The 26,124-nt window shown below is 37.1% G+C and overlaps 1 protein-coding gene across 1 annotated transcript; it reads right to left on the bottom strand.

Annotated features, from left to right (window-relative positions):
* Positions 1-1,215: 1,215 nt before the first annotated feature.
* LOC107878088 (GPCR-type G protein 1) lies at positions 1,216-25,355 on the bottom strand. The gene is made up of 13 exons (XM_016724968.2): positions 24,834-25,355; positions 21,809-21,909; positions 18,353-18,460; positions 14,910-15,030; positions 10,825-10,954; positions 9,994-10,072; positions 8,826-8,914; positions 3,815-3,907; positions 3,453-3,479; positions 3,241-3,327; positions 2,504-2,575; positions 2,030-2,160; positions 1,216-1,721 (listed from the first exon to the last, which is right to left on the bottom strand). Exons 1-13 carry the CDS (start codon positions 25,046-25,048, stop codon positions 1,565-1,567), a joined length of 1,410 nt encoding a protein of 469 aa, XP_016580454.2. The 5' UTR covers positions 25,049-25,355; the 3' UTR covers positions 1,216-1,564.
* Positions 25,356-26,124: the final 769 nt, after the last annotated feature.

Here is a 26,124-nt window from a genome sequence, read left to right as displayed (position 1 = left end):
AACAATATAATATATTATGAACATAAATATATATTATGAATAACTTATAATATATTCATAAATATATAAATTAGATATTCATAAATTATTTAATTAACGTATAATATATTCATTAATTATGAATATAATATATTACGTAATATATAACGTATAATATTATGAATATATATACGTTAATTATGGTTAATTATATATATATATATATATATATATATATATATATATAATTCTAATATATTATGTTAAATTATGTTAATTATTTTTAATTATATATAACATAATATATAACGTAATATATTCTCACACACACATAAATTATGTTTAATTAACGTATAATATGTTCATAAATAAATAAATTTTGAACAGTTTACCATTCAAAATGGTTGTAAAATATATAAATTATGTTTATTTATATATTTTAATTTCTCTAAAAAATAATAAAAAAATTTAAGAATGAATATTTAAAGCTTAAAAGGAAATATATATATATATATATATACATATATATAAAGTTAAATAAGATGGAGGGTATTTTGACAATCAATTAATTTATTCCTAAAAATTATACCATGAATATTACTTTGAATACAACAAACCAAATACTCAATAAAAAATAATCCCAGTATAACTTATTCCATCATAACTTATCTCAACATAACTAATCCCGGTATAACTTGTTTTCAAACCAAACGACCCTTAAAGGGTAGTTTGGCATGAGATATAAGGTATACTAGCCTCGGAATAACATTTAATATTATTTTATCTCACGTTTGATTGGAGGTATTAATCCCGAAATCATTTGTCCCGTCATGTCATAGTGATGGCATAAGTTATCTCATACACATGATGTGACAAGTTATCCCATAACTAACCCCGAAATAGCTAATCCTAAAATTAATTACCCGAATAACTCTTTCCCAAACAAACGACCCCTAACACATCAGGGGGGAAAACACTGTTTTTCCATCTCAAAACACAACTCCAGCTCAATTTCCACTCCCTGTCTTCCCTACTTTCCTGCACAACTACTCTCTGTAATTCCATAAAGTGGATCTAAATATGATAAAAGTATACTCAGATCTTACCTGGACTCAAGGATAAAACAATCCAAAGTAGCATAAAGAAGGAAATAATGGGAATGAAAAAATCATAGCAAAATAATATAGACAACCTGACAAATCCTGAACAATGGCCATAACAAGATGAAACGACAAATGGAGTACAAGAAAGAATTAGTAACTAAACTCGAAGAACAAGAAACTACAATAGTAGTACTATGACTAATAATACAGCTAATACAACAAAAAGTTAAATAATAAGCAAGACAATGCACAACTATCTAACCAACCTTCTACCATATCCATCTCCTCTACATAGGAATGCAGCAAATCTGTGATAAAATTAAAGCAGTACCATATCTATGAAGACATCGATTGGATGGAAACCAGACAGCTTTGATCATACAAAAATTGCTACTGTATCAATGATGCATCATTACAAAGAATAAAGTGTAATTGATTCTAGCCTAAAAATAAAACATAGCATCTTCACCAAGGAAAATGGTTTAATCAATTGGGTGCTTATTATCGGCCTTGCGAGCTGTATATTGTGCAGAGAGCAAAAGCAGCGACAAGAAAGCACTGGCCACAAATATTGCATCAAACCACCTGTGATAGAAGTCGAATTGTATGTCTCCACCTAATACATCCGTTATGATTATCCTGCCAACATGAATTGGGTAGGGTATAGTGTAAACACTGGGCGTAGAATTTCTTTTCTCAATATCAATCAAATATCAAAATCAACGAAGTTAATAGCTAGCTTTAGTCACATTTTCCCAAGTTTGCAAAATGATTAGTTTCACATTAATAGCCACAATTACATACACCAATAGATATTCAAGTTTCTTTCTTGCCAACAGTTTGGTAAGTGGAAAAAGACCGTGGTTAGTGTAAAGTGCAGAATATTACAAAACAAGTGATCAAGTAAAAAATATTCAGAATAGAGAGCTCATTAGAAGTAACCATACCGATATTCAGTTGCCAGACTCTTTCTGATCAAAAGAATGGAGGAAAGGAAGTACATTCCCATGATTTCAGAGAGAAAAAGTACGACGTTACTTGATGAACCACTTCCAACTCTGGAAACTGCAAAGAAGAACTGGGCACAGCCAAAATGCTTCAGGTTAGCAGCAGGATACTCAAGAAAATAAAAAGTTGGTTTTCCATTTTACAAACTGTTTAAGGATGTCAATTAGTTTCCTTGCTTCTTCTATCTGTGAGGGTACATGCGCAACAAATTGGCAAGTTTGATCATCAAACCTTATCACCAACTTTGATTTCACATTTCTGTGTTAAAGCTTAAAGAATTGAAATTATATTGTCACCTCAAAGCAACTGATATGGTAACACAGTCAACAAGATGAACAGATGTTAGCTAGATACATAAATCATAAATTGTAACATCCATCAAACTTGAGGATGGACATGAAGCATAAACTTACCTTCATCAAGTTGGTCAGGAAGCCCCTCACAGACACCACAATCAACACCCCAATGAACATGAGAGAAATGTACTGCACAACGGAGAAATGGTCAGATAAATCATATCCAGTAAATGAAGGACGAAATACTAGCAGAAACAATAAACTAATAAGAAATTGCCTCAGTACGAGCACCTAAAGCTTAAAATGTCACTCATAGAACAGTCACCCCTTATCCAACATCACACTCTGCCCTTTATGTGAAATAATTAATTTCACTCAGGTAGTAAATATTACCTCGGCTTGATATTAAAAACAACAGTAAACTGTTAAAGTTCATCCTCTTATTGATGAGGTTTATTTTAGATGCCATATTTTATTTTAATTCTTAGAAACTTTTAATGTGCTCACTTATCCATTACCACACCAAAAAAGGGGGAAATTGTTAGCGTTGAATTAGCTTCTCAGCTTTCACTTTCTCAAACTCAATAATATAGATCTGGTTACCCTTCAGTGATTTTGCTACAGGTAAATAAAAACCATCTTCTTCAAGCACCTTCATTTTCTACCCAGTTACTTCCAATTTCATGCAAGTGTTCTAGACGCTAGCTTCTCAATCAAAACTCATTGCTGAACGTTCATCACCAAAATGTATTGACGGAAACAATAGCTTCATTCAAATGATAGGCCAACCATTTAAGAAGCACCATAACCATGAATACCATGAGTAGATGAAATAATGCAGAGTATAGGTGAACCTGTGATAATAAGTTGACATCTATCCCTATGTCAAAGAACTGTAAAAATATGCTGATTGTCCGTGTAACAGGATCTACAGAACCAGCCTGTTGAAGAAAGTATGCTTATGTCAAACTTCATCCAGTATACGCTTGGTATGCAGGATTCAACTATAAATTATATAAAGAGAAGTGAACCATTAAGTAGATGAAATTCTAATTTAGAGGCATACCTCTTTGAAAACAACGCTCTGAAGAGACTGCAAAAGTTAAATGGTCAATTAGCTGTCTGGCTCAAATATTATTATATTCGAAGGCAGAACTTGGAAGGTGAAAGCAAAAAAAAAAAAAAAAAGACCTATGCACAGTGCAGTAAAATCCTCAACATGAACAAACTTTGTAGTGTCCATGTCAAAGTATTAATTATGATACAGAAATGGAAGGCCATAAAAGTTTCTGCATTACTGTCCATCAATAATAGATACATCAATCAAGTTTCCAGTTAACACTGATGTAGCCCGTCATATGACCAGGAAAATAGTAGACACCATGTGGGAGGCGCTCAAATTTACCAAATTTAACATCCTTTTCATACCTTTATCATTTTATACACACAATAGACAGAACACACATAGCCCAAAAGATTCTGCAAATGGCCCTTCCATGTTCGAGAATAAGCAGCAGCTTCCTGATGTGATGCACAAATTAAGTTAAACACAAAGAAAGTAGTTTCAAACCAATTGAATTAAAATTAATATAAAAGAAGTATTTACACTGCAAGTTGAACTAGATGATGGACCACAACATTATGATATGGCGGACAAATAGCAGAAATTTTGCTGCTCTCATAAGGTAAGAACAATGAAAAGACTACAAACAACATAAATACTTCAATTCAGGGTAGCGACACACACAGAGAGGGAGGGACTACCTTGTTGAGTAGAAGACACAAACACATACAGCAGAAAGCCCCCTTCCTCCAAATCCTTCAACTAGGAAAACTCTCAAACAACAGTCAAAGAAAGAAAATTGCCCAAGAAAAAGATAAACACCATGTAATATATGTTTATACTCATATGTATACATTTTGGGGAGGAGGACAAGGAATGAGGAGAGGCTTTCTTGGCTGCATACTTTGCTCAAACAATCTAGGTAGAAACCAGAAATGAGGGGAGCCATTCCTGCAAACTGGTACTCCATTAGACATCACTAAAGGTGCAGACTGTCAGGAAGAAAGTAAGCCTGACCGGGTTTTCTGAGAAAGGAGAAGCCAAGGAATAATGAACTAAGGGAGGAACAAGTTTCAACCTCAAGACGGCTTAGTGTTATTTTTTTTAATAACCGTGTTCCCTGGGCCAAATTTTGCTCACCTTGACTAAATCTAAAGGGATACCTTCCACCTCCTACCAACAACACATACCAGATAACTCTGTCCACCAAGGCTAGGACAAATAGAAGAATCACCTCTGCTGGATTTGAACATGAGATCTCAGATTCTCAACCCAATCCATCGACACTGGGCTCTTCTTACTTAAGCATCACAAAACTTATATTGCACAAGCGACTATGCTAGGTACAATTCAGAAGGGAAGGGAATGTAGTAAATTTGCACCTCCTGTTCTCAACGACAGTTACCTACTTCGATATTTCTTTTTCTTTTTTTTTTTTAATAACGTGATGTCTCCACCAGCTTGCACGCACCTCAACTACTTGCTAGGCTGCTACCTCACACCAGTATAGGTAGCAGTCAACTCAGGCAACCAAAACTCAATGTAAATGGGAAGAAATCAGCTAGCATTATTATGTCTTCATTGGATTGAACCTTAGGCCTCATTTGTTAACCCCGGCAACCAAAACTTAGAATTGAACCTTAGGCCTCATTTGCACTGAACCTTAGACCTCATTAAGGGGTCGTTTGGTAGGGTGTATAGGACTAGTGTAAAATATCGTGTATTAGTAATACTTGCGTTAGTTATGCTTGCATCAGTTATGCTTTCTTTTTTCTAATGCAGTGTTTGGTTTGAAATATTAAAAATAATATGAATTGCATAATTTCTAAAAAAAATATTTTTACAAAAATATCCTCCATAAATATGGTGGAAAGGATGTGGAAAAGATTTTGAGGGACAATTATAACTTTAATCATACTAATGCATGCATTAGAATCCATTGCATTACTAATACCATGGATATCTATGCATTAGTAATACACTCCTTAATACCAAATAGAGTGTATAACTAATGCAACCATCAGTAATACATAAGATGAAAAATTGTACCAAACAAGGTATTAATAATACACAAAGCTAATGCAAGCATTAATTTTTTTAACACACTCTACCAAACAACCCCTAAGTGCATTTGGTAATTAAGATACAAGCACTTAATTGATCTAAATAAGTCTTTTTCTTCTTTTTGAGAATGGTAGCCTTTAATCTATATATCCACACGTATACTATAGCAAACTATATAGTCCCTCTTCAAAAGCATCACAACTTACAACTTGATCATCTATTTGTTGCTCCAATAAACAATCTAAAACATCAAAAATATCTTCTGTTTGAGCTATAGTTTCTGATTACACCAGAATAAAACAAAACAAAGCAACTCATCTTAAACTCCAGTAGATTGCACTGTTTGTCTTCAAAAAGTCTCCTATTCCTTCCTTTGCACACTATCCCGAGTCCACCAAATATCTGAATAGGTCTTGATCACTAATATCTTGAACAAAATCTTAATATCATTAAGAGACATTTTTGTGTGAATAATTTTCCACCACTGTGCCACAACCACCAGCTACCACCATTAATCACCACTGCCATCACAACCACCACCACCACCATTGCCAACCACCAACCATCACTGACAACCACAATCAATGCCAACAACCACCCCCCAGTCGTTGTCATACCTGGCACCTTCATCATTATAGTTATATCTATTGTCATCACCATCGCCGCTGCCACCACTATCAGTCACTCCCTACTACCAACTACCTCCACCATCACAACTAGCATATGTGCCAACTACCAACACATTGTCAACCACCACATTCTTCCGCCACCACCAACAACACAGCCAACAACTAACATCAACCAACTCCACCACCATGACCAACTGTCAATTGTGTCAGTCACTTCAACACCAACCACATCTACCATCACAACTATCACCACCGCCATTTCTAGTCATTACCACCAATCATCACCATCACTATAAACAACCTCCACCATCACTAGTAAATATAAATGTTCTTTTTTTAATCAAACAACAATTTTATTTTATTGAATTTATATTTTTTCTAATATTTAATAATTTTTTTATTTAAAATATATATTATATGATTATATATAAATAAATTATGCACATTCATATGTTGGAAAAAATAGATTTAATAATTTCGTGTACAGATCTAGACATAACATCTTAAACATTCAGATTTGCATTTAGATCCAAGCATCTTAATCTTAATGAAAACAAATGAAGTGTTACCCACTTCATTGACCATGCCACACCATTGAGTACAACGATGACCTACTTTTTTTTATTCGATTTTCCCAAAAACACAGGCTTATTTCTTTAAAGGAAATACTTCTCCACCCTTTTAACAATTCAAACTAATGCATAATTGTGTGTAGGCATGGATCCACAAAAAAGTATGATCGTTACTATATGATCGTTACTATTATCTTTTTCTTTTGAGGAAGTAACTTTGACACTACTACTCGTAGTTTCAAATATTTAGGGTATATATACAGAATAATTACTCCAATGTTTCCGTTGTGGATGTGGATGAGTGGAACTCAATGAATTAAGTATTAAATTATATTTTATGTAGCTTTATTTGTTATTCTAGAATAGGATTTATGTGTCCTAGTTTTATAAGGATTAAGGTTTGGGTTTATGTTCCCTACTTCCACAAGGATTAGACTTTCTAGAATAGAGTTCTATGTTTCCTACTTTCATGAGGATTAAACTGTTATAATATGACTCCTATTTAAAGGGGCTGTTGAAGAATAAATGAGGAAGTCGTATTTCAGCAAAAAAAAAAATATCGGAGTTCTCCCATCCATTGAACTCAAAGGTTTCAATCTCCCCTTAACGAGTTGAAGAGATTGGAATTCTCTCTTCCATTGAACTCTAAGATTCCAGCCTCCTTTAACGAGCTGAACTTATGTATCGCCTGTGAATCGATCCTGCTCTAAAGATCGCAATAATTTGGCATCAAAACCTAACACAATGGGCGACGAGATCAATTCCAGATTCAAGGAGGAACACGCGATTATAAAAAAATTTAATGGACTTGAAAATTGCAGCAATGGAACAATGCCTCGGCGAAAGAATTGTCCAAGTCATCCAAGAACAATTGTCTAGCTTGGGAATTGGCTCTACAAAACAAGCAACCCACAAACAGAGAGTAGTGCCCCCGATGACTAGCTGCTCAACAATTCATGTTACCAAAGGTAATACACCGCATATTCAACTGACTGATCAAAATCATCCAACAAATGGTAATTCCCATTCGACAGTACCAAGGTATATAAAGATGGAATTTTCTACTTATAACATCACCAATGACCCGTTAATTTGGGCACATCATAGTGAACAGTTTTTTGGAATGGTTGGGTTTCACATGTGGGAGAAACACAATTATGGTATTATAAACTTATGGGTAAATGAGTCATGCCCCGACAAACGGATACAGTTGAAAGTTATCAGTTTCAAGATAAGTTGGCTAGGGATGGAATTGGATGATTCAGTTGACACTATTCGAGAAGTTCGGAATGATTACCATGAAATTCGAGCTTAGGACAAGCTCTTTCAATGTGAGGGAAGTACTGTTGTGGATGCGTGGAACTCAATTAATTAAGTATTAAATTATATTTTAAGTTGTTTTCTTTGTTATTCTAGAATAGGATTTATGTGTCCTAGTTTCATAAGAATTAAGGTTAGAGTTTATGTTTCCTACTCCAATAAGGATTAGACTTTCTAGAGTAGGCTTTTATATTCTCTACTTTCATAAGGATTAAACTGTTGTAATATGACTCCCCTATTTAAAGGGGTTGTTGAAGAATAAATGAGGAAGTCATATTTCAGCGAAAAAAAAAAAAAACAAAAGATCGAAGTTCTCTCTTCCAATTGAACTCTAAGGTTCCAACCTCCCTTTACCGAGCTGAAGAGATTGGAGTCCTCTCATCCATTGAACTCTAATGTTACGTCTCCCTTTAACGAGCTGAATTTATGTAACGCCCTGCGAATCGATCCTTCTCTAAAGATCGTACAGTTTCAAACTTTGAGATGTAGATTTAACAAATATTAGCAACATACCCAATGTAATCCCATAAGGGAAGAATAGGATGTGCGCAAACTATATCCTTGCATTTGTAAGGTAGAAAGATTGTTCCCGAAAGACCTTCGGCTAAAAAGGGAAGTATATGACAAGATTAAAGAAAAGAGACAACAAAGTAGCAAGATACCACACAAAATCAATATGATAATTTATGCATACATCACCCTCTTAAGAATCACATTGGTCACACTAGGTCATTTTTAGCGAGATGGATGGGTAAAAAATTGTACAACATAGGAAAGAGTTCATTATGAACCTTAGCTTGGCGAAGCTCATAAATTTCCAAGAACAGCTGCTTTGATAGCTCCTCTAAGGCCTGAACCTCGTTTTCCATGTTTCTAATATCTTCATGCATGAAGAGCATTCAACACCAAAGAGAAATGTGTCAAAGAATTGTTAGAAGTAATGCAAATATCATGTAGAGCTTCCCGGTGCACTAAAGCTCCCGCTATGCACGATACCAGGATAGGGGCGGACTACAATAGACTCTTTGTGGTCCGTCCCTTCCCCGGGCCCCACACTTAGTGGGAGCTTTAGTGCACCGGGCTGCCCTTTTTTATTAATGCAAATATCATGTAGAGCTTTAGAAAGAGTATTTGATGTTATACAGAGAAGAAGGAAAAAACAAACATAAATAGATGAAAGTTGAATCCCTTAGGCAAATAATGGCAATGCTCTTAGATCCTAGTGTTTAGAGACAAAAGGAAAGCCACCTAGATGTTATCCTATTTGCAGTGACAGCATATCAAACCATATATCTTAACCTTAATTTCTCCCTCCATTCAGATGTGATATTACTAGACGATTCCCCAAAAAAGAAAGTCACTTCTTCAAAATGCAATTTATGCCACTCAGTTCCTCATTACTATCAAATGTTATTAGAAAATTGTATTGAATCCACAAGGCTTTTAAAGTTCAACTAGGAAAAAAAGGAGTTTTCATCCCACTACTGCTCCTGCTAATCAGAATCATAATAACCAACTTGCTTTTTGACATTGTCGTAGGTCCTAAATGAGATCATTCAAAATAAATTTAGGAATTGTTTCACTTCCCATGCCGTAGAATAAAAAATATCAAGCATTACCTGAGTTATTTACTACCAGCTATTTTGATTTTTAAGTCCATAGATGTTACTGCTTCACTCCATCCAGAATAGGACAAGGGGGTGCCCGTTTTGAATTCACAACCTCAAAAAGTTTGGGCATGGCCAAACAAACTGTCCAGTTGCAAAATTAGGAAAGAATTGTAACACACACACACACACACACACACACAGAAGCAACAGAAACTTAGAACTGCCGCAAAAGAAATTAATTACAATTAGCATATGTAGGAGAAACGAAAAAAATGAATCTTGTATATGGAGGCTCATATGAACTTGAATCAACATATTTCGCAGGAGAAACGTTCTACCATACACTAACCTTGTTCCTTTTGGTCATCCTGAACGGATCGTACAACTGTTCCCACAATGCGCTTAAAGAAGGAACTAGATTTTGTTTTCTGCAGCAGAAACATGTTAAGAGAACACATTTCAAAATAAAATACATAAAGAAACTGCAAATGTTCAGAACCACGAATGCCACCTTGCCTTTTCATTCTATTATTATCTCATGGAAATAGCAGCTGATGTGAAAATTGAGCTATTGACTCGCATAGAAAACATCAGCTAAGCTTTCTTTTAAATACAGCATGTTGCAGTATAACTCCAGCAAGAAACTAAGTTCTCGTTTCTAAAGCAAGGACTAGGATTTTCATCAATTTCTTTACTAATTGCTACTTGATCTAGAAAAGGGTAGGAGAGAGATACTCAGAAAAATGCTTCATGCAAGATATACTTACAAATGCTACAGCACCCACCAATATAGCTATTTGTCCACTATTTCTAAGTGTGATTTCTATGTTATTAATGGCCATTCTCAAGGTCATATCGGTTGGATCACTTGAATGAATATGCAGTATTATTATATATAACCAACTCTAGATATTCTCACGAACCACATGGAGCACCTGTAAGTTCCAATGAAGGTAGGATAGGGGTATATAAAGGCATAATGAAGTGTCTCAACAATGTACCGCAATAGCCCATTTAGATCTAAGTCTATTATCAACTACTTTGCACTAGTATGAAATAGAAGAAAAGTACTGGCCACCTATAAACAATAATGTGTTTCTTTCCGTGCTTCTTTTTGGGAGACGTGTGTGCGCACTTACTGAAAGCATACAAAAGAAAAGGCTTAAGTTGACCAATTAACCTCTTCCGAATCTTGGATCCGCTCCATTTCCCTCTGACAAAGAATAATTCTCTTTTTCTTTGCAACACAAGTTTCAATTGACTGCATCAGCTGCCTCTCCAGTCCTTTGATCTCTGATTCCTCTATTTCTCTTCAATACAGAAAAAGTCAGAATACTAAAAACCAAGTATACAACAACAACAACAACAACAACAACAAACCCAGCGTGTTCCCACAAACTGGGGTCTGGGGAGGGTAAGATGTACGCAGTCCATACCGCTACCTCCGAAGAAGTAGAAAGGTTGTTTCCGATAGACCCTCGGCTCAAGATAAAGAATAGTAAACAAGGTCGTAATGAAACAAGCAGCAGGATGGATGACATAACAGAAATATGGAATAAAAATATCAAAAATGGAAATCATAGAAAATGCGAGATAAGAGAAATAAGAGCACAACGAAATACGGACAAAAAAATAGGACACCCACCAAATAGGAACAAACACACACAAACCAAAGACACCCACCACACCCAAACTCTCCTGGCTAGAGACTCCTACCTATGGATACAGTCCAAAGATTACTAACTCAGCTACACAAGAAATCACCTAACTACTTGCTACAACCCACACACTCACACTAGCCTTCTACCCTTATTCGCGCCCTCCACACCTTCCTATCTAGGGTCATGTCCTCCGTAAGCTGTAGCTGCTCCATGTCATGTCCAATCACCTCCCTCCAGTATTTCTTCGGCCTACCTCTACTCCTCCTGAACCCATCCAAAACTAGTCTCTCACACCTACGAACTGGAGCATCCGTGCCCCTCCTCATCACATGCCCAAACAATCTCAATCTTCCTTCCCGCATCTTATCCTCCACTGAAGCCACACCCACCTTCTCCCGGATAATCTCATTCCTAACTCGGTCCCCTCTAGTAAGTCCACACATCCAATGCAGCATTCTCATTTCCACCACCTTCAATTTTTGGATGTGGGAGTTCTTGACTGGCCAACACTCCGCTCCATACAGCATGGCCGAACGGACTACCACTCTGTAGAATTTGCCTTTCAGCTTAAGGTGCACCTTCTTATCACACAACACTCCCGAGGCGAACCTCCACTTCATCCAACCTGCTCCAATACGATTAGAGAAATCCTCGTCAATCTCGCCACTCTCCTGAATCATAGACCCAAAATACTTAAAACTATCCCCTTACAAACATCCTGGGAGTCCAACCTCACCACCACATCGTCCTCCTGCCTCAAGTCACTAAACTTGCATTCCATATACTCGATCTTGGATCTACTCAACCTAAACCCCTTAGATTCAAGGGTTTGCCTCCAAACCTCCAATTTTTCATACACATAGCCCCGCGTCTCATCAATCAGCACTAAATCATCCACAAATAACATACACCAAGGCACCGCACCTTGGATACTCCGCGTCAACACGTCCATTACCAACGCAAACAGGAAAGGACTAAGAGTCGATCCCTGATGCAACCCTGTCTCGACCGGAAAATGCTCTGAGTCTCCTCCCACCGTCCTCACCCGCGTCTTTCCTCCATCGTACATGTCCTTAATAGCTCTGATGTATGCCACTGGGACCCCTCTCACCTCCAAGCATCTCCAAAGAACCTCCCTAGGGATTGTCATACGCATTCTCCAAGTCGATGAACACCATGTGCAAATCCCTCTTCCTTTCCCTATACTGCTCCACTAATCTCCTCACCAGGTGGATTGCTTCTGTCGTCGAACGACCAGGCATAAATCCAAACTGATTCTCCGAAATGGACACCACCCTCAAACTAAAGACCAAGTATGATTACTATAAATATGATATCACTCATTTTGCTATAGACTTCAGTTCAACATATATTTGAGGTGATTACTATAAATATGATATCACTCCTTTTGTTACAGGCGTCAATTCAACATATATTTGAGTAAATACCTATGTTGCTCAGGGATCGACTCTTAGTTCGTTTTTATTTGCTTTGGTGATGAATGTACTAATGCGGCAAATTCAAGGTAAGGTGTCATGGTGTATGCTATTTGTGGATGATGTAGATTTGATTGACGAGACTCCGGGAGGAGTTAATGTTGAGTTAGAGGTTTAGAGATAGACCCTAGAGTCTAAAGGGTTTAGGTTGAACAGGACCAAGACGAAATATTTGGAGTGCAGGTTCAGTGAGGAGACGTAGGGAGTAGATGTGGTGGTGAAGCTCGATACACAGGCCATTCAGAAGGAGATAGTTTCAAGTATCTTAGATCTATGATCAAGGGAAATGGGGAGATTGGTGAGGATGTCAACCATCGTATTGTCGGATGGATGAAATAGAGGCTTGCATTCGGCATTCTGTGTGATAAGAAAGTGCCTCTTAAACTTAAGAGGAATTTCTTCAGAGTGGCGGTAAGACAGGCAATTTTGTATGGAACGGAGTGTTGGCCAGTCAAGAACTCTCACATCCAAAAGATGAAGATGGCAGAGATGAGGATGTTGTTATGGATGTATGGGTTTACTAAGAGACATAGGATTAGAAATGAAGACAGCGGAGATATGGTGGGCGTGCTTCGGTAGAAGACAAGATGCAGAAAGCAATGTTGAGATGGTTTGGGCATGTAATGAGGAGGTGTCTGGATACCCTAGTTTAGAGGTGTGAGAGATTAACTATGGATGGATTCAGGCATGGTACAGGTATGGTACAGGTAGACCGAAGAAATATTGGAAGGAGGTGATTAGACATGACATGGAGCAGGTACAGCTTCCCGAGGACATGACCCTAGATAAAAAGGTATGGAGTACGCGAATAAAGATAGATGGGTAGTAGGTAGAAGGGCTATCTGCTAGTAAATAGGTGTGCTTTGCCTTGTTATCGATGCTAATTGTCGTAGTGCTTAGCTTGTAGTGTCTTGGACTTGGAGTTTTGGCGATATTTGTTGTTTCAGAGAGCTCGAGTTTGCTACTACTTTAGGGTACGCTTATTTTTTGTTATTATTTGTTGTTTATTCTACCTACCGATTCTGATATTATGTCCCTCTCTAGAATATTTTTGTCTCAAGTCAGGGGTCTTCTGGAAAGAACCTCTCTACCTCACCTCTGAGGTCGTGGTATGGACCGTACACTTTACACTCCCTAGACCCCACTTTGTAGGAATATAATGGGCATGTTGTTATTGTACATATTTTGCTCTGACTCGAGTATGGGTATCCAATACGGGTACAGATCGAGAGGTAGGATTCTTCTAGCACATAAGTTTTAGGATTTAGCGTTGGGATACAGCCAATAATTTAAAGTTAATGAACTAAAACAACAAAATTTAATTCCTTATAAAACCTAATTTTAATCCTAAAATATCTCATGTAAAAGCAAAGGATTTCATACTTCATATAACTCTTATGACATAAACCAAAAAAGCAAACCAATTTCCCTATCAATCTATACTTCTAGGTCATAGATGTAGTCAAAGCACCCAAGGTAAGTTGACCAAATCCAGTGTGGATACCACACCCACACACATGTCGGACATAGCTACGGTGGTAATTTTGAAGAATCCGAAAAACATAGCTAAATACTACTACTACAACATACCCAGTGTATTCCCACAAAGCGGTGTCTAGGGAGGGTAGAGTTTACGCAGACCACACCACTACCTCTTTTGAAGTAGAGAGGCCGTCTCCAATAGACCCCTGGCTCAGGAAAAAAAATAGTATAAAACACACAATGAAAACAAAACCAAGATGGAATAACACATCACTAGAGAAAGACAGAAACAAGACACCCACCGAGTAATACTATAAATTATCTATCGGAAAAGAAACTACAAGACGCGCATGACACTACGACTACTAGGAGTATCAATTTTAAATTGGTAAGAACATAGTCTAAGTAAAGGTATAGTAGGTTGTAGACAAAAGTAAAGGCTTATTAATCAAAACTATCTAAACTAAAAACAACCACCAGTCCATTGTGCAGAGGGGGTTTTGAAAAAGGAATACAGCTCACAATCAGATCTAGTTTTGTGCCATCTCCAAGAAGATAAACTATAAACCAACTGAGTTTGCACTCACAAGCACAAACTTAAGCTGCATCTTATGCTCACATATTACCTGATGAATAGAGATAGATAACTATACGGCAAATTGACTGCTCCAAAACCTGAAAGAATAGCCATGACAGTCACACCAATCACTCCAATCCTGCTAACCAGCTGAGTTATGGTGAAAAATCCTGAAAAAAAGAATGTAGTAACATAGTTATATTGTCCTTATCAAAAAATAAAAAGATACATAGTTATATTGCAAGAGAGGATATAATGATGAAAATGCCTCTGAGGAAAATTACAAAAATACTTTGGCTAATTAGTTATTCATCCACTTTAAATAGCTTAAGTGGACCTCCCATGTAGTCTAATGTGTCATTATAGACACCACCCTAGCTATTAAACTCCGTGACAGGGGATGTGGATTGATGCCAGTAGAGCATCGCTATGACTTTCAATAAGACCTGTTAAGAGATTGGATGTTGGGTCTACTCAGGCCCAAAAGTTGGTTAAGATGAGAATTGTCCAAGATCATAAAAGGAGACTAAAGCCATACCCTCAACCAATGTGGGGCTTTGACATCTCCTCACATGCCCAGGACTAAACATCTAGAGCATGGATAACATAACATGGGAGCGCAAATTGGGTAAACCAAGAATAGGGTTGGATATGACTCTGATATTATGTTGGAAATGAAAATTGATCCCAACTCAAATCTAAATACTGACTAATGAAGACAACAACAACAACAACAACAAACCCAGTATATTCCCACATAGTGGGGTCTGGGGGGTAAGATGTATGCAGTCCATACCACTACCTCCGGAGAAGTAGAAAGGCTATTTCTGATAGACCCCCGGCTCAAGACACGAAATAATACACAAATCCTTAATAAAGCATGGAACAAGATGACAGTACATACCTACGCCACCCACAAGGAATAATAATCAAAGAGCAGTAAACAAACTCGTAATAAAGCATGCAACAAGGTGTCATAACAAGAATAATACCCTACCAAGTACCCAGCGACCCAAAATGGCACTAGTCTTCTATCCTAATCCGCGTCCTCCAGATCTTCCTATCTAGGGTCATGTCCTCTGTGAGCTGTAACTGCTCCATGTCCTGCCTGAAAACCTCTCTCCAGTATTTCTTCGGCCTACCCCTCCTGAAACCATCCAAAGCAAGCTTCTCGCACCTACGAACCGAGGCATTCGTGCCCCTCCTCTTCACATGTCCGAACCATCTCAAACGGGCTTCTCGCATCTTGTCCTCCACTGAAGCCACTCCAACCTTTTCCCGAATAGTCTCATTTCGAACTCTGTCACCCCTAGTAAGCCCACACATCCAACGCAACATCCGCATTTCCACCACCTTCAATTTTTGAATGTGAGAATTCTTGACTGGCCAACATTCCGCTCCATACAACTGGCCAAATACTGACTAATGAAAAAGGGTCAAAAATACCCCTGTACTATGGAAAAAGGTTCATTTATACCCTCCGTTATACTTTGGGGTCATAATTACCCCTACTGTTATACTTCGGGTTCAAAATTACCCCTGATATTATAAATTGGTGCAAAAATACCCCTCTACTGTTAAAGTCCTCCAACATGACAAATACCAGTCCAAGTGGCATGATATTTTGTTGAGGTGGATGCCACGTGGCATGCCACCTCATTACCCCTATCATCTGCTTGCTGCTATTTGTATGCCATTTTTACCTTTTAATTTGCTATAGGATTTTGCAGCTAGTTCTATTTAATCCTACTAGGTAATTTTGGTTGTGTCGTGAATTGCTGATCTTATATATCTTAAATACCCAAATAGTAAAATTAGGTTTGCTGCTGTGGTCCACTTTGCTGGACTTAAGGCTATTGGAGAGAGTGTTGCTCATCCTTTTCTTTATTTTGAGAACAACCAACCATAATTATTACATGGATGGAGTCATAAAAATGTTATTTGTTCGATTGTCTCATATGCTAACAAGTCACTAATTGTTCGATGCTCTAATTGACAGCACAGATTCATGCCCTGGTTTGTCTCATTTGCCTAATGGGTTGATAGAAAGTTTACAAATTCCTAGTTCAAACAACTAAACTAATATAATTTATTGTACGCTAACTCAAGGGTGTTGCAATTGATCAGGCGTAACAGTTTTTTTCAAAGCAACTTGCATAAAAATCACTCTATTTTTTCTCCTTTCATTATTCTTCAGCATTTAGTTAAAGCCTAGTGTATAAACATTGAGGTGAAAAATTAAGACGGAGGTGGAAAATTGTTGATGAGCATGCTTATCCATCTGTGAGAAATTCTTTTTATTAGTCAAGCTGAAACAGATGTCGATGTTTCTCTATAGCTGCTGCGATATTGTCTTATGGTTCATTCATAATCAGAGAAAATTGAAATTGACAATTTAAAAAGAGAAAGGAAGCAAAATGACTTTCGGAGTAGTTGGATTTGAGCAGGATGTGGTGATGGAAGAAAAAGTCAGAAGGAGATGGTAGGGGTAATGAGGTGGCATGCCATGTGACATCCACCTCAACAAAATATCAAGCCACTTGGACTAGTATTTGTCATGTTGGAGGGTTTTAACGGTAGAGGGGTATTTTTGTATCAATTTATAACATCAGGGGTAATTTTGAACCCAAAGTATAACAGCAAGGGTAATTATGACCCCAAAGTATAACAAAGGGTATAAATAAACCTTTTTCCATAGTACAGGGGTATTTTTGACCCTTTTCCCAAGTGGGAATTACCCAAAAGCATATAAGGAGACTACCACTCATGCCCTGAACTAGAATGGCACTCTTAGACATCTTTTCATTTCTATCCTCTATCTACAAATCATTACATTTTTGCCCATCAAGTACAGATACTCTAAGTTAGCAACCAAACACTATGCCGACTAAGACCACTATCATCAAAGGCGCGCTTAAGCACGCTTCACTGTCGTCATCAAGTTTCTAAGGCATACTTTTCCTTGCCAATGAGTCTCTTATGAGGAGGGACACTAAACCATTGATATTTCAATTTATCGTATTTGTTTTTCAATATCTTTGTTCATATATTTGTCATTAATACTTAATTATTAGTCTTGGACTAAACATAAATATTTGTTTTTTTCTCCCTTAGCAACTTTTTTGATTAAGCTCACACTTTTATTTGCGCTTTAAGCCCAAACAGACCTTAGAGCTTTTTTGCGCTTTTCACTTTTGATAACACTGGCTACGACGGAGTTGAAAAAATCTGGTGTTTATTTCTGTTCTGTAATGAGAATTTGCAAAAAAGAAAACTTGAATAAACAGATGATCGGAAAGAGTAGCTTCTTCTGCATGCAAATATTTGAAATTACAGTATGAATATACAGGAAAACTCCTGGTCCTTCGTAGCCATGCCATTATGATGGCTTATTCATAAAGATGTGGCCTAGAGAGCATTAATCCAATATTCAGAAAATCAATAATGAGGGTGGAAAACAACATCCATGTGCAACAAAAGAAATATACAAACCTCTGTCAGGTGAAGGCATTGGAAAATGAATGCCCAAGCGCCAAAACCCATAGAGAAAAGCCAACAAGAATAAGATAGCACCCACAGCAGCCCGTTCCTTCCTCATTCCTGAAATACAAACTCAAGATTCAGAACATCGTTTGAAGAAGAGAGGTAACTGAGATGGTACGATCTAATATTCGAGAGAGAGAGAACAAATCTTTCTTATGGTTAAAAAGCATGCAACTTGTGCGTGTGTGTGAGAGAGAGAGAGAATGCTGGAACAGCGGTGGAGTACTATAATCAAACTGATCTATGGTTATATTAAAGACTGTGTCCTACTTATTCATGGTTATTATAATATTATTTGGCGGCAGACCCTTAATGGAGAATTTGAAGTAGTCAGTTGATTTACAATGATGTGCCATCAGTAAAACAATATAAGACAGCCATGTCTCAGTCTCAAACAAGTTGGGGTTGGTTAAAAATATGGAACTTGGACCTCAATCAACCGCAAAAGCTAGCTTTAGGGTGATGATTCCAAATAAAGGCAACAACTCATTCTCTCAGTCAACGCAGAACACTTAAACCCCCCTCCCTCCCGCGCACTCAAGGCTGGACAACTGGAGTGCAGACAATACAATATGACGGCCCAACATTGTACAACAACACACCCAGTGTATTCCACAAAGTGGGGTCTGGGGAGGGTAAAGTGTATGCAATCTATACCACTACCTCAGATGAAGTAGAGAAGTTGTTTCCGATAGACCCCCGGCTCAGGACAATAACAGTATAACAAACATAGAAACAAACAACAAAATGGGATAACACACCACTAGATAATTAAAGAAACAAGACGCACACAAAATAATACTATAAACTATCTATCTGAAATCACAAACATCACCAAAACACCACGAACAAGAAACTACAAGACACACACATAACACTACAACTACAGGCACAACTATAAAGCACTCTTTCCTACTAGTAAAGACGCACTCTATCCACAAACTCTCTACCCTAATTCACGTTCTCCACACCTTATCAACGGTCATGTCCTCTGTACACTCTAACTGCTCCATGTCATGTCTAATCAGCTCCCTCCAATATTTCTTCGACCTACCTTTAACCCGCCTAAAACCATCCATAGCCAACCTCTCACACCTCTGTACTAGGGCATCCGTGCACCTCCTCATCACATGCCTGAACAATCTCAACCTCACTTCCTACATCTTGTCTTCCACCGAAGCCACTCCCACCTTCTCTCGGATAATCTCATTTCTAACCTTTATCTCTCCTAGTAAGTCAACACATTTATCTCAACATCCTCATCTCCACCACCTTCAACTTTTAGATGTGAGGGTTCTTGACTGGCCAACACTTCGCTTCACAAAACATAGTCGGTCAGCCTACCACTCTGTAGAACTTGCCTTTACGCTTAAGAGGCACCTTCGATCACACAAAACTCCCAAAGCGAGCCTCCATTTCAACAACTCTGCACCAACACAGTGTGTGACATCCTCGTCTACCTCTCCATTTCCCTAAATCATAGACCCAAGATACTTGAAACTATCTCTCTTCCAAATGGCCTGGGAATCTAGATTTACTGCCACGTCAGCCTCATGCGTCAAATCACTGACTTACACTCCAAGTACTCCATCTTAGTTCTGCTTAACCTTAACCCTTTAGACTCTAGGGTCAGTCTCCAAACCTCATCATTAATTCCTCGAGTCTCGTCAATTAGCACTACATCATCAGCAAATAACATACACTAAGGCACCTCTCCTTGAATGCACCCGTCAATACATCCATCACCAAGGCGAACAAAAACGGACTAAGAGTCGACCCCTGGTGCAACCTTGTCAAAACAAAAAAGTGCTCCGAATCTTCTCCTACTCACACGAGTCTTCGCTCCATCGCAAATGTTCTAAACTGACCTAGTGTACGCTGGCACACCTCTAGCCTCCAAGCACCTCCACAGAACCTCCCTAGGGACTTTGCCATATGCCTTGGGGACTTTGTCATATGCCTTCTCAAGATCGATGAACACCATGTGCAAGTCTTTCTTCCTCTCCCTATACTGCACCACTAATCTCCTTTCAATAGTCAAGCAACCCGGCATAAAACAGCCCAACATTATATAAACCAAAAATTGGTATGGGCACATTAAGAAAATGAATCTTGGGCTAACTCAACTGCAAAAGCTAACTCATAAGGTGAGGATTTCCCTAGACTATAGTCAACCCAATAGAAGTGCATTAAATTCATGAAATTCTAAACTAGCCTTGGTAAACCATAACCAGATCTAGTTCTTACTCATTCCAAAATAAACACCATCCCAATTCATAGTTTATCAACTAATCCACATGGTAAAATTCCTATCTTCTACTCTACGAGCATGATACAAATTACTACTTTCAACGAAGTGCATCTAAGGTAATGAAGCAAGCAAGTAGGACACTATCTAATTATACTTTAGAGGTAACCGCTAAGAAACCTCCTATGTGCATGAGAAAATATAACCAAGGTTGCAAGTAAGAGTACTGATAAAGGGGGAAATCGTGCAAATAAAGCTCGCGTATCTGTTCTTATAAACACCATCTTGATATTTCCGCAAAGCACATCTATCTAAATGGTACAATACACCCTTGTGGTGGGGTCCTTCCCCGGACACCGCGCATAGCAGTAGCTTTAGTGCATCGGGTTGCCCTTTGCCAGGGGTCTATTAAAAACAATCTCTCTATCTCACATTTGAGGTAGTGGTATGGACCTAAGTTGCTCGGACTCTCCAAAAATGTTGCCGCACCCGTGTCGGATTCTCCTAAAACGCACTACTTTTGAAGGATCCAACACGCACCCGATGACATTTTCGAAGAGTCCGAGCAACATAGGTATGGACTATGTACCCTCCCCAGACCCCACTTGATGGGAATATACTGGGTATGTTGTCGTTGTTGTACATCTATCTGAATTGTATATTAGATCAGCACAGGAGCAACTAGGTTTTATCCTCTTTTCTCTTTTCTATAAAAGCTGAGGAGTTAAGTTGTTGAAGACAGAAAGTATCCAATACTTGGGATCTTACCAATTTTTCTCTTGAGAAATACTCATAAAAAAATTAGGAACATTACATGCTATAAATAGTTTTAAACGTATTTGAGAAAACACATTATGTTGAGATATTAATAAACAAAATCATGTTTAGAGGGCCTAACGGTAGTCTTTGCCCTTCTTCATTCCAGAGGGGAATAGAAGATCATATTTTTGTGCCAAGAAGCATCTTGGGACTAAAATGACAGCACAGTAAGCAGCTTCAGCTAATTCTCATCAATAGCTGGGATGGAAAGAAGTAAATTAAAGTATATATAGAAAAAAACAACAACAGAGAACAAGCATAAAACAGATTCAACAAAGGTATGTAAGAGGTGAAAAGGTGAAATTTTCATTCAGTATGACCATAGTTAAGCAACTTACCACTGTTGCAAAGCATCAGGTAGCAATGATAGTAGGGCAACATGAAGACTAGTAACAGTATCAAACAAAACAAATCCACCTTCCAATTAATCCATCTTGCCCTACAGTTACCAAAGAATGGTTAATCAATTAAATAACTCATAAAAACCTAAAAGATAGTAAAAGTGACTGAACATATTGTTCCTTAGCCCCCAAAAAATGGCATACTGACCTCTTCATATAAAACTTTTTTCTCTCAAACAATTCAAACTAACATAAGATAATACCACATTATATAAATATGAAATGATATGACATGTTTTCAACTAATAATTCCATTTTTCTTTAAAATCTATCAAGTCAAACCTTTTATTACCAAAGCGAATCCAGTAATGTGGTTAAGCATTTCTCTTAAAATCCAAGTAGGCCGACATCCTTTATTGGAATGGACACATGACATAACGTGCTGGAGTCATACATGGAACTATTCTTTTTGATAGGTCATACATTAACTAGTTGGGCCCCACTTGTGGGAAGATATTGGGTATGTTGTTTTTGTTGTATACGTGGAACCAGTATTGAGGACATAATGTTTGCACAAAACTGCAACATGCCACGAAAAAATGCTGACGTGAAGAGGCAATATTTGGCTTGTTCGACTATAGGATCAGCAGGATGAAGCAGAAGTTAATATTACATATATGCATACAGGAAGCCAAACTATTACGAAAATAATCATAAGTCACCTGACATCAAAAAAAGACTTTGAAGGACAAACTATATAAGGTTTGAGATTAACCTGGCAAGCTTTAGCAAACATTCATTATACTTATGTTCTGCTTCCTATCTCTCCGGTGTGTTTGGAGTTTTACATATGATATTTTTTTGTTGAAATGTGGCATTGCCAAGCCATCTCTGCAAACTCTAACTTATTATATCCTCTATATATGTTACATCCACCGTCTGTATGATGTGATCATTTTAATTCTTGTCTGATCTTTTTCATTTAGAAGATCTTGGTCCACTCTTCTATAGAAATTGCCTTTTACTTTGTTATGTATCCTTTTATTGCATAGTACTCTGGTGGCACTGATTCATTTCAACTAGCCTATTAGTTCTATGTTACATCTTCATTTATCATGCCATTTTCTGAATGATTGAGCCTAAATATTTGAATTGCTATATGTACATACCACGATCTCCTCTAATCTCACTTGGTCATCATTCTTCTTGCGGAGATAATTACAGTGCATATATTTTTGTCTTACTTTGACTTATCCTAAAACCCTTAAGAGTGTTTTTCCTTATTTCCAGTTTAGGATTTGACTTACTCGCTGGTATCATCAATATATTACCATATGCAAATAGCGCATGGAACCTCATCCTATTTGTAATTGGTCAACCTTCGACAAAGTTGAGCCATATGAATAACTAGTACATACTTCTGAGACAGGTTTGGTTTTGAAATCTATTAACTTATTAACAAAAACTACTGGTTAACTAACCTCTAACTAGGGAAGGTATGGTGGTTCAAGGAAAATCCTTGTGTAGACTCAAAGTTTATGGTGAACATATCTATATATCTTTTATATTTGATATAGAATGATTTCTTTCAAGTACTAACTAAAGAACTTTCCTTGATATTCCATCATATGGTTTCTCTAGATTAATAATATTATGTGAAAATCCATCTTCCTCTCCCATAGATTTTCATACATTTTCTCTACAAAAATGTAGTCTTTGTTGTAAGTTTTTTAAGCATACACCCAGATTGACTCCCTGTCAACCTTGTAATATCACTAAACTAAGGATGTATCATGCTTTCTCAAAGTTCCATCATATGAAACATAAGTTCAGCATCATGACTGTTCATAGGCTTTTTCTTACATATCTGAACTAACGTGCTCTTTCTCTACTCATTTAACGTCTTTCCACTCCACAGTAGACTCAGAATATGGTTAGTTATATTATTCCTACCTCTCTGAGGTACTGTCAAACACCTATAAGGATGCCATCTGCATCACTTGGTTTTCTAGCCATCATATTATTTATGACACTCATATGACTTTGCGCTAAAGAGGAGATGAGGTACATCTAAGATTACACGAAACAAAGTTGTTCCCAAATATCTCAAGACAAAAGAGGAGCAAAAATACAAGTAAGCCATACCTACTAGTTCTTGGCTATTGTTATTATACTTACATTACTAGTGTTTACTAGTAGTCCTTTCAATATGGTGGAGACTCGCATGTCAATGCTCTAACTGTGAGATTTATTGGACTGATAGTTTTAATACCCGTAATTTGCCTTAAATTACAACTTATTTACCAGTACTGAAAGGAAGCTAGTCCCAATTAAATAGAAAAAATACAGAGGATTCATTGCTAGGAATTCTGGGTAACTTTCTGCATTCCTTAAGGTTACCTTAAGGTTACAGGTGAAGCCGATCCAACTCGTTTTGGATTGATTCCTAGCTCATCGATTGATCTATCAGGATGTAATTCATCCATCCCAAGATCATCAGTTCATTAATTTTATCAAGTTCTTCTTGCTCAGCGGGCAAAGCGCTCGAAATTTGCACCCAAGGATGTGGCTTAGTGGTCAGTTACGTAGGCTGAACACCATGAAGTCTTAGGTTCAATTGACAAAACACTAGGTGATTTCTTTCCATCTGCTCTAGCCTTGGTGGACAGAGTTATCAGATACTTGTTGCTAGTGCGAGGTGGCATGTATCCCATGGAATTAGTAGAGTGCGCATTAGTTGGACCGACACCAAGGGTATCAGGAAATCTCCAACAACAAACAACATCTGCGGTGCTCGAACTCGTCAAAAATGTCACGGGGGTGCATGTCAGATCCTTTAAAAGTAGTTTATTTTTTACACGGTTTTGGAGAATTGGAGCAACTTAGAACAACATAACCCTAATTAAGGTGAACACTAGTATTTATTTATCTTGTATAAATTGCAGGATTAGGTCCGGTATAAACCCATAATCACGTACAGCTAGCTCAAATTAAATAAGGGATAAGGATAGATAGTTCATACTCTTTGGAAAGAATGGGAATGATCTCGAAAAGGACAAGTTGAAAAAGATTGCAAGAGAAAGCGAAAACAACGCTGAAGATGATCTGAACAAGTACTCTCTTCTCTTCATACTCCTTGTACAATCTGCGATTCAAGAACCATAAACCTGTCCAACCCAGTAAGGATAATGATCCAACTGCAGTTACTCCTTCATATGTCGCCCTTCCCCATCCCATTTTCTCCAATAATGCTATACTCCTTCCCTTACTTATAAATCTGTATCTACCATTTCAGCATCTATTGTATCTCAATAACCAAAGAATGGTGAAGATATACTATGTATTTTATCCACAACTCTAGTATTCTCAACAACATCAGTTGAACTGGATCACCTCTCTAGTATTCTCAAAAACATCAGTTGAACTGGATCACCTTAAAGGCACTACTGAGATTTGATTTTGTTTATTTTTTGCGTTACTGTGTGACTTTTGGAAAGGGGAACAAAACGATTTTCTGGACAAATTTTTTTGCTTTTGGAATTAGTTTTTGGTTAATTATCTTTTAAACAAAACCCTCATTTTGGTTAAATTCTAGACCCTTACACTTATTCGAGTTTGTAAAATGCACACTTTTACTTATCCTTTTGTCATATTAACCCCTTAATTCATCATAATATAATATTTTAAATGTTATTTCAGTAAGGGTAATACAACCTTCTTCCACATTATTTCCACGTCATTTTAAATATGAAATTCCACGTCATTTTTACCTGTCACATAAGAAATTATATATTAAAATAATTTAATTAAATAAACAATTTTTACAAATTGTAAAAATTTCAATAATCATGTTTTTGATAATTGCCCACAAATTGAACATCAAATTCATTCCAAATAGTTGAAATTCCTCTTCAATTAATTTAACTTTTCAACTATAAATTCACATACATAAACACAATGAATTTTCCATTTTGAATATCTTTAACAAATCCACAAAAATCATTAATTATTCTTTAAACTTAAATTTCAAGCTTTTTCATGCTTATCTATGGAGTTTATTGTTTTTTCTATATCCGCTATCGCTCACTTTTAATTCAAGTTTAAATTTTAATCCTAAAAATAGATAAAAATTTTGAATTGAGAAAGTGATTTAAAAAAAAAAAATCTCCAAGGAAGCATATTCGAATTGACCATGCCAAGTGAACTTTGCGTATTCTTATTAATTTGAAAAGAGGTAAGGAAGAAGAAAGGCTTGGGGTTTGGGCTATAATGGTGCGGTGCGAAGAAAAGAGTTAGGGGAGGGTTGTACTGGT

This window comes from Capsicum annuum, chromosome 7 (genome assembly GCF_002878395.1).
Source record: "Capsicum annuum cultivar UCD-10X-F1 chromosome 7, UCD10Xv1.1, whole genome shotgun sequence".
Classification (NCBI taxonomy): domain Eukaryota; kingdom Viridiplantae; phylum Streptophyta; class Magnoliopsida; order Solanales; family Solanaceae; genus Capsicum; species Capsicum annuum.
Note: the sequence above shows the minus strand (reverse complement) of the source record. Positions and strands in the feature narration are given on the sequence as shown.